The following is an 11,540-nucleotide window of genomic DNA, read 5'->3' on the forward strand; positions in this document are numbered from 1 at the left end:
TCTCTATCTAGTTCAATGGGTAGGGCCTGAAAGAGATGCAGAAATTTAGGGAGGACTGTCATTTTGATCGCATGAATGTGACCCAGCCAGGAGATGAAAAGAGGCTTCCATTGTTTGAGCTCGTCCTGTCAGAGAAGCGACGGGTAGTTAGCCTTGTATAGTCCCTCTAGTCGGGGAGTCAGCTGGATACCCAGGTATTGAAGGGAACACTCGGACCATTGAAAGGGAGTATGTTCCCGTAACCGTTGGGCCTCGGTCTCAGGGAGGGTGAGATTAAGAATTGACGATTTATCTAGGTTGATTTTAAACCCTGCCACTGTCTCAAACCTAACTAATTGCCTCTGTAAGGTAGCAAGTGAAAGTGTTGGATCTGTGAGGGATAGAAGGATGTCGTAAGCTAAAATTGCGATTTTGTGGGTGTCACCACCTAAAGGGATCCCCTTTATCTCTGGTTTCTTCCTAATACTCAATGCCAGTGGTTTAATGCTGAGGCATTCAAACACAGGAGAACCGCTGGAATCTTGCGTTTCGTCACCTTTTCGATCAGGTGGATCGTTCTACATATGTTGTCGTGGGTTTGCCGCCTGTGTATGAAGCCAGACTGATCCGGGTGGATAAGTTCTGGCATAAGGTCATTCAGCCGCCCTGCCAGAATTGCAGAATACAGCTTTGCTACCATGTGGTGTTTAGTGGTGGCGGAATAGCGATAGATAAGGGGGCATTGTTTATGGCAAGGTCTCAGCTGCTCCTCTCTTTTTTAGTGTGTCTCTTGGAGTGCCACGATCTCAAAGCAGTGATCTGTAAGGTATTTCCAGATTTTTTGCCGCTTGAGTGGCAAGTTTAGTCCTCTAACGTTCCTTGATACTATGAAGATCACCATTGTTTTACATTATCCCTCATCCCCTCATCTCATCCGACGGCCAAGGTCCCCCCCTTTGCATCGAGACTGTGACCTCCTGCTAGGGACCTCTCTAGCCCAATTCCCCTCACGGTACCTTTACATGTTAGATTGGGTAGCCTCTCTCTGTGCCCCACAAGCCAGCACCATGTCCACTCCCCCACCCACCAAAAACAGAACATAAGACCCCAACAATACCAACAACCAGTTGGGGTGAATAAAAAGTGGATCGTCGCCGGAGTGGGCCACCCCACGTCTGGGCATGTTGGAGGGTGACTCAACCAGATTCCTCGTCCGCACCCATCCTGGCTTCTGAAGATATCAACAAAGTTCGCCATCGTTTAGTGTTCAAGTGTTGATCGGTACCGGCATTCCTCAGATAGGGCTTTGACTAATGTCCCTAAGAATTTGTCTCAACTCTGCCATGGGCCTCCGGATGGGGGAGTACTTCACTCTTTCTTAAGTGGATAGTTCCTGTGGAGAGTGTCTTAGTGTTGACCTGTTCCCGGAGGATCTGACCCCACATTGTGACTCTTGAGAGGTCGTAGTTTCAAAGAGGAGCTCTGTCTATGTAGGCTATCGCAGCCGTTATTCATCGACAATCCGGAAATAGACTCCATGGGTGGTGTCGATCATTTATGCCCTTCTTTCAGACTTGTGCTCAACTGACGGTTTCTCTGGGTGTCTCGGTATGTTCCCCCGACGTATCCTGCGTGTTCCCGGCATCTCCAGAGTTGAGACCCAGTATCCGCATTCCCTCCTTGAACTCCATGACGTGGCGCATCTTATTCTTATATTCGAAGCTCAGACCTAACGGATATGTCCATCTGTACTTTATGTGCTTGTCTCTGAGTTTTGTGCTGATGAGCCGGAACTGCTGCCTCCTCGCCAACTTTGCGGTGGACAAATCTTGATAAACGTTACAGTGAAAATCCTGAAAGGAGATGTCGCTTTTTGTCCGGGCCTCTTGCAGTACGGCTTCTTTTACCTTGAAGGAGTTGAACTTTTGGGAGAACATCACGTGGCCGCCATCAGTTCTCGGAGGGATGCGGGTTTCCGCGAAGAGACCCTCAAGGAAGGCCTCCAGGTTCTACCCATCCGCCCCTTCCTCCAGATCTCAGATCTCAATATTATCTCTCATGGGCCCTGTTCTCTGAGTCTTCTGACTTCAGCAGTGCCAGCTGTAGTTGCTTCTGTAGGTCCTGCAGCAGCTCCTGCGTGTCCGCGGACCGTTTGTCTAGGTCTTGGGTGTAAGTCTCCAGATCCAGCACTCTCGTGCCCACTGAGTCCATATCTTGCTGAAGCGTCGCCACTCGTGTAGTCAGGTCCGATTTGAGCTGTTCGATGGAGGCCTTGATGTCTTGGTTAAGCTCCACGTGCAGCTCCCACTCAAACTCACGTAGGGATGTCATCAGGTCTTCTCTCGTCCGTGCCATGGTGTCCGTGGAGTCCCCCTGCACCGTTGTTTGTCTTTTATCAGCTGGCAAAAAAAAGTTATAGACTTTAGCAGGCGTCTTCAGTGGCATAGGTGCGTTTGCAGTGGTTCTTCTGTGTCTATGAGTGTGGTGCTGGTCTCATGAAGCGTTTGTGCCCTCCTTCCTTTTTACGCCAGGGTCGCTGTCTGATCGCAGGATCCACACTTTATAACCCCTTTGCACCCTGGATTGGCCGCTATACATTGGTGACAGATCTAGAGATGTACTCTGTAGCTTCCTGTCACCTCAAGTGGAGTCATGCGGATCGGCATAGCTGTGGTTGGGGTGCCGGGTTCTGGTTCCCTCTCCTTGTTATTGCTCTATTTGTGCAGGCAAAGTCATTGGGGGGGTACCTCTAGGACACCCTCGAGTATCTAGAATGGCGATGTGACTTTGGCCGCCATGTCAAGGTTAGGCCTGCCAGCCAAGGCACCAGAATGCTATCTCTGAGCTAAGAGTGGTCTGCTCCACCAGGATCTGGGGGACTCCTGCCACCAACAGATTCCCCCAGGGCCGCCTCGTTTTCCCCCCGCTCACCGGTCATGTGGGTGGTGTATTTGCCCTCTGTCCACTGACGCAGCAGGGCTCTTTGTGCCGGCCGCACAGCGGGTTGTCGGTTGATGCAGGCGGCTGCATCGCAGTCACCAGTGCCACAGGAGTGGAAGTGCAGGGGGGGACTCCTCTTTGCAGCAGGCCATACGGTAGCAGCCACTAGTAGCGCGTGGGCTTATCTCGCTTCTCCAGTGGCGGTCGCCATTTTGTGCAGCTCCTCCATTGCAATCATGGCCTTTGCCACCTATTTATGTGGGGATTTTAATATTAATTTAGCCAATAGGCAGCTTAAACTAGAATCTAAAGCCTATCAAGGTAGGAAAACGAAAGTCTATAGGGCCCTAGCTAACCTATGGTGCCACATTATCGAATTTTTAAATTCCCTAGGGTTATGTCAGCCCTTAATCCATTGATGCTTGAGGTTGAAATAACTTTTACACTCAGGTGGACCGCAGCTGGTCATTTTAGAGGACTCTGCTATTAGATTCAGAATATATAAGATATATACAATCGTGGATTCCACAGTTTATGATGGAAACCCATGGTAAAGCTTCTGCTGTTGGCATCTGGGACACATTCGAGACTTGTTTGAGGGGTGAAACAATGATGTACAGCATATAGCAGCAGAAAAAAGAGAAATTGCAGATGACAGACGTCTATTCAAGTTTGGCAAAGGCATAATCAAAATTGGTCGATTTGGTATCAACAAGGCAAGGGATAGAATATTTGCTGATGAAAGTAGCAGTAGCCAGAGCTGCAATCGCTGATATTACTGCAAGAAAAGCCACAGATAAATATATTTTGTGGTGAGAAAAGTTTTATGAATATAATGAGAAGGTTGGGCAGCTCCTGGCAATTAGAACTAGCCTAACTACTATGTGTGGCCATATTAAGGAAATCCGTGATCCATTGGTGGGTCTACAATCAGATCCAGCAGGAATACAGTTAGCCTGTCAACGGTTTTATCAACAGCTGTATTCTAAGGATGTAAGTGAAATAACTAACATGATAGAGGGGTATTTGTCCCTCGGTTTTGAAGATGCCCTGGAGGCTGACGATAGGGAGATGTTAGATAACCCATCTCAGAAGAAGAGGTAGACTTTGCTATCACCAATATAAAGTCAAGGAAGGCCACTGGGACACATTTTATTCCAGGGGATTTTTACAAAACCTTCTCTGCCATACTCAAAATTTACATGACAGGTTTATTTCAGCAGGTCCAGAGGGGGTACTACCGAGACCTGGGCTATGGCCAAAATAATTATTTTTCCGAAGAAAAATAAGAAACTCCGAGTATTAGGTTCATATCAGCTGATTACACTTATAAATAATGATTCTAATATGTATTCAAAAATTCTGGCAGCACAGCTACAGGCCATTATTATCTGACTTGTCTCCCCAGTCCAGCATGGTTTCAGACAGGAAAGGGGGACTTCTGATCACAATTCGCAGGATTATTACCCTGTTTGATATGACCGGAAAAACACAAAACCCTAAGGCACTAATACTCCTGGATGCGGGAGAAGCATTTGGTAGGGTCTCCTGGTCGTATCTCTGGGAGGTAGTGGCAAGCAGAGGGATTGGTCTGGGGTTTATTTGATCGGTGAAAGCTCTTTATCACAACCCTCGGGCTAGGCTCTCATCATATTTTGCTGCTTCAATCATTTAGGTGTGATAGCCCTTATCGTAAACTGAGAAACTTCACACACTTCCCGATGGTAAAACACTAATAAATCTTCTGGGCAAAACATCCGAGCTACGTTATGCACCATTATACCGAACTTTGTCAAACGCTGAATTTATTTAAACTCATAATCGAAAGTCTCCAACTGCGGTGTTAGGCCCAGAAGGGCCACAGGGAAAAACACAGCATTCGTAAATTAGGCATGAGCAAGAACTCACAGCAAATTAAATAGAAATAGTGAATACTAACTTCAACAGTTCGGATCCAGACTCAAGGATGTGTGTATGTTAGTAACGTGAAGCAAACTAGAAGGAAGGGCGGGACTACAGGATCAGTGACCGGAAGTAAGAGAGTGAGAGATGGACAGGGAAGGGTGGGAGTGAGGAAGGGAATGAATGGTGGGAGAGAGGAAAGGAATGAATTGTGAGAGTGAGGAAGGCAACGAAGGGTAGAAGGGAATAAAGGGTAGAAGGTAATAACGGGTGGAAGGGGAATAAAGGGTGGAAGGGAATAAAGGGTGGAAGGAATAAAGGGTGGAAGGAATGAAGGGTAGAAGGGAATGAAGGTTGGAAGGAATGAAGGGTGGAAGGGAATAAAGGGTACAAGGGAATAAAGGATGGGAGTGAGGAAAATAATGAAGAGTGGGAGTGAGGAAAGGGCTGATGGGTGGGAGACAAGAAAGAAATAAAGGGCGTCAACAGGAGAGCGTGACAGAGGAATACATGACGGAAAAGTGGAAAGTGGTGGACAAGGGTAAAAACGGAAGTACAGGAGAAAGGAAGGTGCAGAAGAGAAAAAGAAAGAGTGGACAAAGAGAAGGTAAACAGTGGGAGACATGATGGCAAAGGGGAGGGACAGAGGCAACAAAAGGGAATTAAGTAGTTTACCTCTTCACCTATTTCTGCGACTGTGATGCTTTGGATGTGGTCCACTGTTGGCTCTGAATGAGGCCAACACCCTCTCCATGGAATGTGTCAGGTGGGATGGAGGCGCGCACACAAATGACACCCAGTTTGTCAAGCCACAACAACCGCTCCCCCCACCCCCTCCCCTTCTTCGCCCGTTTTGTCTGACGGTGTTACTTTTATATGAGGCTACTTCTGCAATGAGCCTCCCGGCCCAACCTGGCGCCCTCTGTTGTTGGCTCAAAAGGCTTCATACACCCTGGAGAACGGGTTCACCTGCCGCACCAAATGTAGCTCTGCACAAGACCTGCCACCGCAAGGACATGGGCAGTCACTGTGCCCCCTCTGGTTGTGACAGTCAGGGAGCAGGGGCACGCTCGCGGCCCCCTTGGCGAGACTGGGAGGCCCAATGGCCTGAAACAGGAGCATGTAGGCAGACCCCCTGGGCAGATGCTCCGCCTGCTAGCCATCGTCACGGACATGGGCAGGGACTCTGCCCCTTATGGTTACAAAGGCCCACAAAGAGCCTGCAGCCCATTAAGAATCAAATGTAGCAAGAGCCACTTGCTATGGAATGTCTACTCGCAAACCAGGAAATTAACATCTTTCGCGCCGCCGCCGCCTTTAAAACGCAAGCGGCGGCGGCGTGAAAAACTGTAATTTCCTGCCCTCCCGGGATGTGTGCACGCTTCACTGAGGACTCTGCGCGCTCGGGGTCACTAAGGTGCGCACGCGACCAGTGGTCACAAGCAACCAGTCCAAAAGTCCAGAGGGAAGTTGGAACTAATACCAAATTGTTGTGTAGTTCCTAGGAATTCCCAGGACCTGCGGGTTTTGGATGACCTAAACTGAGGGCTTGTTGTTCAAACCGCTTCCGGACACCCCCACGGGATATGTCAGCCATTAGAACATCTAGGTCTAAGTGTCACTACTACCCTCCTGTTTCTAACAGTGGTGTAGGTAGTTTCTGGCAAACACTGAACATGACAGCCCTGATTCCTCAGGGATCGTGGAAAACAGTACAGTACTTTTTGCTCAGGCACTCGTGCTTGCTTATTCGTAGAAAATACACAGGATGGTGTTTAGGACATTTCAATAAGTATTTATTGGTCCAGCATCCGTCTTGTGTAAAACATATTAGCTGCGACAATCAGGAGACAGAAGCATACGAAAGAAATCGTAAGTACCAATATATTAAACAGTAGATACATTTCTACCATACTGCTAAGAAGATTAACATATACAGTTCAGATAAGACAGTAGCACTTGCATACTCCTTTACTGCACACCCTACGTAAGTTGCCTAAATGTACCTAGCCTAGATATGTAGATGTAGCATGTGTATAGATATATATATATGTACATATAGCCAAGGATCCCCTAGGGAAGAACCAACCCCCGCACTTGATAGTAGAGAATGAAGGACCCCATCTCTGCTTTGAGGATGACATCCCACAAGCTGAGAAGGAATTCTCCTCTAATTTGCAGGTAGAAATAAGGGTCTTATAACCTAGAGTGATCACTCCAGGGTTACTTCAAGAATTGATATGTTTTTAAAACAACCATAAATGTTTTTCTACAACAATGCGATCATGCACAGCAGGCTTGTTGGCCGATGAATGAAAAAAGTGGTGACCCTGATACAGAATAATTTTGCAGTGCCAGAGGACATGTTTATGTATGTCAGGTACAGAGATTATGATAAAATACTAAGAGTTTGGTGTCAAAGGGACAGGAGCAAACTACTAGGTAAAAGGTAACTTTTACAGAACTGTTATAGTCGTGTGGATGGGACGTGTGGATGGGACAATGTATGGAAAAGGGGGCATAATTGACAGGACTAGCCTAAAGGACATGACACAATGATCACCTGTAATTCTTGCAAACAACTGTTTTCTTGGTCCCATAAAAAGCTTCTACCACTCAGACAATTTGACTTCTCTGGCAAGATTTTAGCCCTGGAGGCAGCAAGAGAATATCAACACCAGTCTTATGAACGGGTCTTGGAATAAAAGCTCCAAATGGTGCTTTGTATGGTCTTATAATGTGTGTTAACCTGGTGGCCACTGGCAGGAGAAAAGAACTAGAGGGCAGGTGTACTAAGAACTGGTTTCAAAGTGCTGGTCAAATCTTGTGACCAATGTGATAATTTGCTAACTGATTTATGTACTAATTTGACTTACCTCATGAATAATAATGAGGTAGGTCACCGTGAATTGCGGACATCTCAGCTTGGTCAGCAGACCACCATATCTGCAATTGCTTCAAATAAAGCTTTTTTATGCAATCCGTTTTAAGGAAACGGAATGTTTTTTGTTTTTTTTTAAATGAAAGGTGTAAGTTAAATTTTTTGAGACTATCCCAGCCTATTCTTAAAAAATGTTTTTGTCAACATTCACAAGGGGATAGAATTACTTGTGGACCTTATCCCATTTGCAAATGGCTTACCACCTCCTCAAACACGGTGGTAAAAGATTAATGATTTGCAACAGGAATTCGGTCTCAAAACAATAATAAATATCAATCCAATTTGGTATTTGAAAGAGATGCCCTTCCAAATACCAAATCCATATTTTGACGCAAACCTAAATTGCGATTTGTTTTGATTTAGTGGCGTGTTACCAAATCACAAAATGTAGCCTTGTACACATGAAAAGGTACTTTTGTGGTTGCAAATGCCTCAATTCTGCAAATTGGACCGTTTCCAACTACAAAAAGTATTTGTACATCTGGCACTAAGTGTAATTTTGGTGAAGTTTTTCATCATATTTCTCTGCTAGTTGCTGTGCTGCTCAGGAGAAGCAATCAAAGGTGAAACAGGATTGTTATTAGTGAAAATGACATGAGGCTTGTGGGGTTGTCTATCTGAGGGGCATTTGCTGACATTGGGCTGTCCACATTTTCTCTCTGATAGGCTACTGACTGATATGTATGATCAATCTGACTTGTGACGTTATCTACTCTCTTCTATTCATAAGCAACAGGCAGAAAATTAACGGTGTTTCAAAGTATGATTATATCACTACTAATTACAAGTTTTCGAGCAATGGTGTTTTAGATATGAAATGGAAAGTTGCCAGACTGAATAGCTTGAATAGTGTACCATACTGAGAACGACACATGTTGCATGAACCCACGGCATTTTGTTCTGTTCGTAACATTGACTTTTCCTATTGTTATGATTTCAGGAATTTCAATGCCAATCCCCGTCATGGGCCTTCAAGATGAATCCAGAATGTTAATAGATGGAAGGTGCGTCATGGACGATGAAAACTTTGTTCTAATTGGATCGTTCGTGGCATTTTTCATCCCCCTTATCATCATGGTGTTTACTTACTGCTTGACTATTCAAGTTCTTCAGAAACAAGCAACAGTGTTTATGTACGAGGAGGTACCAAAGCAAAGGAGGAGCAGTTTCAATTGCTTAAAAAAAGACAGCACTGCAGAAAACATTTCAATGATTCAAAACCATGAGGGCGCATCGCACTTAAACTCGCCAATAAACAAGGAAGCTGTCCTTTTCCGGAAAGGGACCATGCAGGCAATTAACAATGAACGAAGAGCTTCCAAAGTCCTTGGGATTGTCTTCTTTCTATTTCTAATAATGTGGTGCCCTTTCTTCATCACAAACATTATGTCAGTTCTGTGCAAGGAGGCCTGTGACAAGGATCTCATTGTGGAACTTCTGGATGTATTTGTTTGGGTGGGATATGTCTCTTCAGGAATAAATCCACTGGTATACACACTCTTCAACAGGACCTACCGACGAGCATTCGCCAACTTCATCCGCTGTCGGTACAACACCAGTAAGCAATCAGTGCTGCAGCCAAACCAGAGCACCAATGCTGCATCAACAGCTTTGTATGGAAAAGACCTTAATTTAAGTAGTTATCGAAATGGCAATGAGCTAACCAGCATGGATCTGGACGAGACAGAGGAGGGCTTAGAAATGCAAGTTGGAACCTCAGAGCTATCAATAAATAGCTGTAATATTGTTAGCGAAAGAGTTAGCTGTGTGTGATAAAAGACCCAAAGACCTCTGGGCACTTTAGGTCTGACAATGTGAATAATGCATACAGAAAGCAGTATTTTTCATTTTAATACGTCTCTACAGTCCAGTGAAGTTAAAGGTTCTTTGTAATACCTCCAAAAATAATAGTTACTTTGCTTACCTGATGGACACAAAAGCTTATTTTCAATCTTTGTGCATGAAAAAACTGCTAAATATCTGTCTCAGGTGGGTGTTTGCAGAAATAACTCGAAAGTCACTGGTATAATAAAAAGGCTTAAAAACGGCGGATACAGTATATTTTTAACTCAAGGTGACAGTCGCCATATGTTGGGAGTTTGGTAATCTTAGTTGCACAAGTGAACAAAGTAACAATCTGAAAAGTCTATCCTATTTAAAATGTGGAGAATTTCTTTTGGTGTTCCGTTTACCTGGAGAGGTATTAGAAATGATTGTGCAGCGAATGAAGCAAGCATTGACAAATTGTATCTCGTTATTTTTAATTGATATACCAGCTATTTCTTACAGGATGGCATGGTCTTGCTTTAGCTAGGAGAAGCCAACACAACATGTACAGCATGTGTTATGTACAATAAGTTGCTTACAACACTTGTCTTTAGGTAATAAATGTTAATTCAAATGCATCTACAACAGTGCAAACCAACAAGACCAGGCACCAGACCACATTAAAGATCTCTTTTAGCCATCAACCCAAACAGCAGCTCATAAATGGCTATGGATCACACTTTGCCTTTTGTTATGAACTTTAAATGCCTGCCTCTGTCTTCCATGTCCGCTCTTCTTCCTGCTTTTTGTTACACTCATCCTAATACTCCGAATAGGAACCTCTACTTAATTGCTGACTCCCTAAATAACTGTACCTCATTCTGATTTTAAGTACTGTACATGGTAGAGGACACTCAACAAATCTTGTTTTATATTTGTGTTATATGCTTTAGGTCAAGTGCATAGCACATGTTTTGTGGAGAAAATGTAATATAAAAACGATTACAGTTTTTAAAGTACTAGCAATAAGTTGAATGAAAATAGCTTATAGCACATATGTGAATAGTTCATTTGTCACTGCACAAAAGTAAAAACAGGAGCGTTGATAGTGGGCCTGGAAATGAATATCAATTTTGTGCAGCTAAGATTAAAGAATGGTTCCCATTTTGTTTTTTGATGTTGACATTTATGGTAGAACGTAAAACATTGTTTACTGTTCACAATTATATGGAAATTGTAAATATGAGAAACATCATTTTAAAGATGTTTTCATTATGAAATGTGACGTGTAGAACAACATGCAAAAGGACTGCCTTATTACCATTACATTCTTTCCTCTTTAACAAAGGAATTTTGTGAATGACTTAGAATGTCTCCCTGCAAAACTTCTTTTTATCATCGACAATAGGTATCTTTTGATGCTGAAATCCATTTATTCACAGCAACCAAATAGCTGTATTAAAGTTTCTTAGTTAATTTATTTTCTCAGTCATTTGAAAAGGGTTAAATCATTTTTACAATTAAACTTATGCTACTAAGAACTGATGTCCGTAATTTTTGTTTAACCCCTTCATTGCTATGCCTTTTCTCCCCTGTGCTAAGCCTTTTTTGGCTGTTTGGGATAGTTCGCACTTGGGCTCTGTAACTATTTTTCCACAAATTTGCGTCCTTTTCTTTCAACATCTTGAGGATTCTAAAGGGACCCATGGTTTGCGGATTTCCCCTGGAGGGCACCTAGAAATCGGCCAAAATGCATCAAATTGTGGGGGGTTTTCTGAAAAATTTGAAAAAGTACTGCAGTAGAAAGCGTGTTTTTTCCCCTGCAAGATGTATCAGCAAAGGGTTTGTGGTGCTAAATTCACCATCTTCCCAGTTTTAGAAACAGGCAAACGTTTGTCAGAAAACCAACATTTTCTACACCGTTTGAGCATTTTACTGGGACATAGCCTATTTTTCCTATTTTTTATGCTTTCAACCTCCTTCCAGTTAGTGGTAGAAATGGGTCTGAAAG

General features: G+C 44.0%; 1 protein-coding gene across 1 annotated transcript in view; it reads left to right on the forward strand.

Annotated features, from left to right (window-relative positions):
- The window catches only part of HTR2C (5-hydroxytryptamine receptor 2C), a 695,149-nt gene extending 683,980 nt beyond the window's left edge, over positions 1–11,169 (forward strand). Inside the window, exon 3 of the mRNA XM_078685927.1 lies at positions 8,703–11,169. Coding sequence (XP_078542053.1) covers positions 8,703–9,535 — 833 coding nt within the window. The 3' untranslated portion in view covers positions 9,536–11,169. The remainder of the gene's footprint in view (positions 1–8,702) is intronic.
- The last annotated feature ends 371 nt before the right edge of the window (positions 11,170–11,540 follow it).

This window comes from Lissotriton helveticus, chromosome 4_1, assembly GCF_964261635.1.
Source record: "Lissotriton helveticus chromosome 4_1, aLisHel1.1, whole genome shotgun sequence".
Taxonomy (NCBI): Eukaryota; Metazoa; Chordata; class Amphibia; order Caudata; family Salamandridae; genus Lissotriton; species Lissotriton helveticus.